The sequence below is a fragment of the Gracilinanus agilis genome, chromosome 4, assembly GCF_016433145.1.
Source record: "Gracilinanus agilis isolate LMUSP501 chromosome 4, AgileGrace, whole genome shotgun sequence".
Classification (NCBI taxonomy): domain Eukaryota; kingdom Metazoa; phylum Chordata; class Mammalia; order Didelphimorphia; family Didelphidae; genus Gracilinanus; species Gracilinanus agilis.
In genome coordinates, this window is record NC_058133.1 from 106,281,277 (window position 1) to 106,287,276 (window position 6,000).

A 6,000-nucleotide genomic window follows, 5' to 3' on the forward strand; every position below is an offset into this window, starting at 1 on the left:
TCAGGTTTCTGGTGCCTTTGTCACTTCATCTCCCTTCACTCCCACCCTTTGCTTTGTGACTAACACTGTCTTTCCCTCTACCAGAAGCTGTGTCGGGGTGGTGGTGGTGGTGGTGGTGGTGGTGGTGGTGGATGTGGAGTGGTTTGTAATCCTGGAGAGTAATTCAGAAAAACCAGCTTCTACTGAAACATAACCAATGATTTCCACTTGAAATCATTTTAGGACCAAGTGCTGCTGTATAACATGATCACATAGTATATGGGTTCATCCATCCCACACATTTATGAATCTTTGAATACCTGATTCTAGCTAGCCATTATGGACAATACCAAGTAGAAGAGAGAGTCTGTTCTTAGGAACTTACATTCTAATTGGGTGGGGGGGGGGGGTTGGCATGTAGATGAGAAGACTGTTACAAGGGATTAAGCCTCCAAAGAGTAGGGGCAAGAAGTAGGGATTGTGGGTAAAATATGTAGGAAAGTGACTTAGTGGATCAGGGCCTTCAGAATCAGTGGAGATGTGGTGGAAGGGAAGATGAAGTAATAACTGATGGGATCAAAAGCATGATCATGGGAGACTAGTCTGCTTGAGTGGGAAGGGCAATAAGAACAGTGAGAGGTTAGATTACCAACTCGAGTCACATTATAAAGGATCTTAATGTTAGGCTTAGGAATTTGAGTTTCAAGCTTCAAGGGACATTTACTTTCCATATATCACTCTCCTGTTCAGAACTCTCCATTGTCTCTCTCTAGCCTATGGAATAATCTGGCAGTTGCGTCAACCTGAAAGAGATAGGAAGGTTGGGTTGGGGGTGGGGAGTACACTTAACTATACATAAAGACCTCTCTGGACCACACACTGACTTAGAAAACCAGATATTAATATCTATATTGCATTTTTTGTTTTGTTATATTTTTCCCAATTACATTTTGGTAGTTCATATTGGCCACATATTTGACATCCCCAGTGTGCAGGATGGATTGAAGGGGAAAGACAATAGTTGTCTGGACTATGGTGGTGGTGGTAGGGGTGGGAAAGAAGGAGTAAATGGCCATGCATGATACATATGATCTAGGACTTCCCTCACTTTTTCCTATACCTGAACATAGCCCTCAAGCAAAAAGGCCTGGGGAGACCAATGATCTGGGTCTGGTCTGGTTAGTGAGCAAAAACGGGCGGGGGATGGGGAGCTGAGTTTATTCCTAAACTGATTAAGAGCTTTCTCTTTTGACCATTTCTGCCTCTTTTCCTCATTTTGAGTCACTGCCCAAATCCAGTCAGTTGTCAAGGTCCACCAAGTCTACCTCCACCATCTTGCCACACCAATTTATTGGCTGATGTCTCCCAGAAAGAAAGAATTGGGAGCTTTTTGGAGAGGTAGTGTCCTTGTTCTGGTTCAGTGACTACCACATGGGTGCCCATAGTGCCCTCTGGTGTCAATGCCTCATTCAGTAGCCTCTTAAAGGTCAGAAGGGTTTCATGGGATCATAGATTTGGGGTGGAAAATGATCATAAAGAGATCATTTAGAGATCATAAAGTCCAACCCCCTCATTTTACAAATGAGGAAACTGAAACCCAGAGAGATGATGTGACAAAGTCATTACAGCTAATAAGAATCTACTGGGATTTGAACCTAGGTCCTTCAAATTATACTTATGTCGAATTACCTCAGATCCACTGGACTGTTAGTTTGTTGATTCACAAAATTAGAGAATAAGAGCTAGAAAGAAAATTAAAGACTATCTGATTCAGCACCAACAAGTAGGACCCAGGTTGATGATGACTTGTCTAAAGCCACACTGTTGACCTAGTAGCTAAAGCCAGGTCTGACGGCCTTGGGCTAGGTGGTTGTATTCCATTTCCTCACTGTGGTCCTTTTCTTCCATCTCTCCTCTTCCCCCACAGGGCATTGCAGGCACAGACGTGGCCAAGGAGGCCTCAGACATCATCCTAACAGATGACAACTTTACCAGCATTGTTAAGGCAGTGATGTGGGGTCGAAATGTCTATGATAGCATTTCCAAGTTTCTACAGTTCCAGCTCACTGTCAATGTGGTGGCTGTGATTGTTGCCTTCACTGGGGCCTGTTTCACCCAGGTGCAGTGAGGGAGCCCAGGATAGGGGATGGCTCAAAAATGGGAAATAGCAAGCTGTTAGGGTAGATGAGAAGTCAAGAAACCTTTGTTATAGGCCACATCTGCTATCCTTCAGATGTCTTTAGAAAGAGCACCAGTAATTATAAACATAAGCTATGGCCTGCAAAGCACTTTGTTCCTTCCAGTGTAGTGAAGGCATATATGAAAGCTGTTAGAAGAGTATCGATTCCATCTTAAGTAGAAGGCAAACAGAATTTTGGCCAAGTTATAAATGATTTGCCCAGGGTCACTAGCTAGTAAGTTTTGGGGCTAGAGCTTGGTTCCAGGTCCTCTCCTGCCAAAGTCTATTGTTTCTTCTTCTTTTTTAAAACCATATCTTCTGTCAGTATTGACTCTAAGGCAGAAGAGTACCAAGGGCTAGACAACTGGAGTTAAATGACTTGCCCAGGATCACACAGCTGGGATGTGTCTGAGGCCAGATTTGAACCCAGGTCCTCAGAATTCTATGTTTGGCTCTCTATCCACTGAACCACCTAACTGCCCCCAGTGTTTGTTCTATGTAAGGGTGGAAGGTCAAAAGGAAGAATGGGGTTGAAGAATGGGAAGGGTTTCTCAGAACAGAAAAGTTCCTCTTCTTCCCTACCAGGATTCCCCACTGAAAGCTGTGCAGATGTTGTGGGTGAACCTGATCATGGATACTTTTGCCTCCTTGGCCCTGGCTACTGAGCCACCCACAGAGGCATTGCTGAAAAGACGACCCTATGGTCGTGATAAGCCACTGATCTCCAGGACGATGATGAAAAATATTCTGGGCCACGCCTTCTACCAGCTTATCATCATCTTTACCCTTCTCTTTGCTGGTGAGCCAGGGCAGAGGTGAAGAAAGAAGATCACAGAGAGCAAGATTTGGGGGGGAGTGGGCAAGGTGTTTTGTTTTTTGAGGACTGGGATCCTGTGTTTGGAGGGTTTCACCTAAACCAGCCCCTAACCTTATCCTGTCTTCCCTACCTAGGTGAAAGGATATTTGACGTGGACAGTGGGAGGCAAGCTCCCTTGAATGCCCCACCATCCCAACACTATACCATTGTATTCAATGTCTTCGTGTTAATGCAGCTCTTCAATGAAATCAATGCCCGAAAAATCCATGGTGAGAGGAATGTCTTTGAAGGCATACACCATAATCCTATCTTCTGTTCAGTGCTGCTGGGCACATTTTTCACCCAGGTAAGACCAAGGCTGGATAGGCAAGGTCCTGGGGAGAGAGCTGGAAGGGCAAGAGACCACCTTCAGTGGTGAGGGGCTGAAGCTGGGAGTTTAGATATCATTTATCTGGGACTCCATATCCTGGGCAAGTCTAATACAGGATGTGTTCAGTGAGTGGCACTTAGGCTAAGGGTTAAAATTTTGCAGATTTCCTTACTGTTGATCTAACATGGTGGAAATGCAAAATTGCCTTACAAGCGAGTACAGGGAGCAACAATGCAATGAGTTATCAGAGCAATGGGAAGCTCCCGCCATCATCAGAATACTTATTTAGAGAAGAATCGGGAGTCCCTAAGGAAAGAGATAGGTATGGAAAGAGCAAGATAGGTCAGAAAACTGGGCTTGACTTTGATAACACCCTTGCCAGACTTTCTTCTGGGATCCCATCTGTAACTGGCAATAAAAAGGCAGCCTTCCTCTCTCTATTTGGCCTGTGTGAGTGACATGGCTTTCTAGGTCCCAATTCTCCTTATGCCTGTGGTGTTGAACTGGTTGAGGAGGGCTAGGGTGAGTATGACTCCTACAGAGGAAGCCTTTTGCACAGTACTCGGAGCAGAGGGAAGTCATTCTAACTCTGGCATCTCCATAACACCCCATGTGGCTAACTTTTGACCACCGCTAGACCTATCCTCATTCCTCCGTGTGTGTGTGTGTGTGTGTGTGTGTGTGTGTGTGTGTTTGTATCATCATGCCTTTCCTCCATTAAATCTGAAATTCCCCAAACGCAAAGTTCTCCTTTTTTTTTTTTTTTTTTTTTTGGTCCAACTGCTCTCCTTTGTGTACTTATTATAGGGTGTTTGGTTGATGTGTTTGTGGTAGACCTGGAGGAAAAGCCAGATAGTGTTGACTGTAAGAACTGGGCTTCTAAGTTTCAGACTTGGAAGGCACCAACTAGAAGGTCAGCTAATCCAACCTCTCTGTTTTATAGATGAGGAAAGTGAAGCAGAGACAGGGTAACGTCAGATGGAATACTAAACTTAAAGCCAAAAAGACATGTGACTTACTGTGTGACCCTACACTCAGATCCCTTTTCACTCTAAAGCTATGATTCTTTTCATCTTATGAAACCTATAGAATGGTAACACGGGTAGTGAGCAGCTGAGCTGGGATTTGAACCCAGGTCTTCTAACTGTAAGCCCATGCCCTTTTAACAATGCTAGGACTGACTTTGGGGCAAACGGACTATGCTCAAGCCCTGCCTAAGTGCCCTTAGCCAGGCAGGTCACTTTCTGAGCCACATTACTTATCTGTCAAAATAAAGGAATTGGACTGATTTCATTTCTTAGTCTTTTGAAACCACCTGTGCTTATTAACTATGTCATCACAAGCAAATCACTTCACTGCTCTTAAGGCTCAGCTTTCTCATCTCTAAAACGTGGAAAACGGTTTCATGCTGTGCCTCTCCTGGTGGTTGTGAGGAAAGCCTTTTGTAGAGTGAAGACCCTATTTAAGTGGGAGCACCATCTCATCTGCTCTGATGATGCTCTTTTTCTCCCCTACAGATCTTAATAGTGGAATGGGGGGGCAAACCCTTCAGCTGCACAACACTCGATATGGACCAGTGGCTTTGGTGTCTTTTCATTGGGATATCAGAGCTGCTCTGGGGCCAGGTGAGTCGCTTCTTCCCTTCATAATCCTAATTCTCTGCTTGTATCTTGGGAGGGCCCTGACCAGTTTAGCAATTTAGATGCTAATCAGCACATGTAAACAGATTTATTAAGCGCTTTCTCTGTACTTAGTGAAAAGTGCTGGGGATGAAAAGAAAGGAAAAGACATATTCACTGCCCTCAAGGAGCTCAAAGGCATCTCTCTCTCTGGTGCCATTAGATTTTAAGTTTGCCACCTGCCATGCCTTGACCTCCACTAGAACCTTTGAAGGAAAGGGTCATTTTATTATATTCTTAGAAAACAACTATTTTTTGGTGTCTGACTGAAATAGCTTTAATAAGGGATAAAGTGTTACAAGCCTTACATTAGGATCAATGAAAAATATTTTGGTGATTATTTCAAATTCACCATTTCTGTAATCTCATATGGTGGCTTAGTAACAACCCTTAAAGGATTACCATAACTTTCATGCAATTTAAACTGGATTTTCTTCACATATACTGACTGACATATCCTCCTTCCTATATGGCTTTACATAGACCATCCTCTGATGAGTATGACCGACCATCATCTCTCTTCTTTCCAAAATAACGAGCAACATTACCATAAACTATAGGTTTAACTATAGTAACCCCCTTCACTCGCCCGCCGGAGTCGGGCCCAAATCCCGCCATTCTCTTGAACATATTGCACCCGGGGAGAAGCCCCCGCCGCCGCCGCCACTGCCAGCACCGCCCGCCGGGGAGAGAGGGCCCGGGCCCCTCAGCGGCGTCCAGCGCTCCTCCCGCTCGGGCCTCGCCGCCTGTGTGCTCCGAGAAGAGGCGAACCACCCGGGCCGTGGGAGCCCGCCTGCTCCGCTGGGCAGCTTCCGCGAGGCCCATCCAGCCCCGCGAGAGCGGGAGGAAGTCGGGGGGAGGGAGGGGGGGAGTGGACGAAGGGAGCCACGCGTTGCGAATACAACTATTTTTTGAAGAATGTGTGTTTGTATATATATTTCTGTGTGTGTAAGGAGGGAGGAAGAGGGAGGGAGGG

At 45.4% G+C, this 6,000-nt stretch overlaps 1 protein-coding gene across 1 annotated transcript in view; it reads left to right on the forward strand.

Annotated features, from left to right (window-relative positions):
* Positions 1-6,000, forward strand: part of ATP2B4 (ATPase plasma membrane Ca2+ transporting 4) — a 48,679-nt gene that overhangs the window by 31,118 nt on the left and 11,561 nt on the right. The window contains 4 exon segments of the mRNA XM_044674925.1: positions 1,907-2,098; positions 2,744-2,957; positions 3,110-3,321; positions 4,863-4,970. Coding sequence (XP_044530860.1) covers positions 1,907-2,098; positions 2,744-2,957; positions 3,110-3,321; positions 4,863-4,970 — 726 coding nt within the window.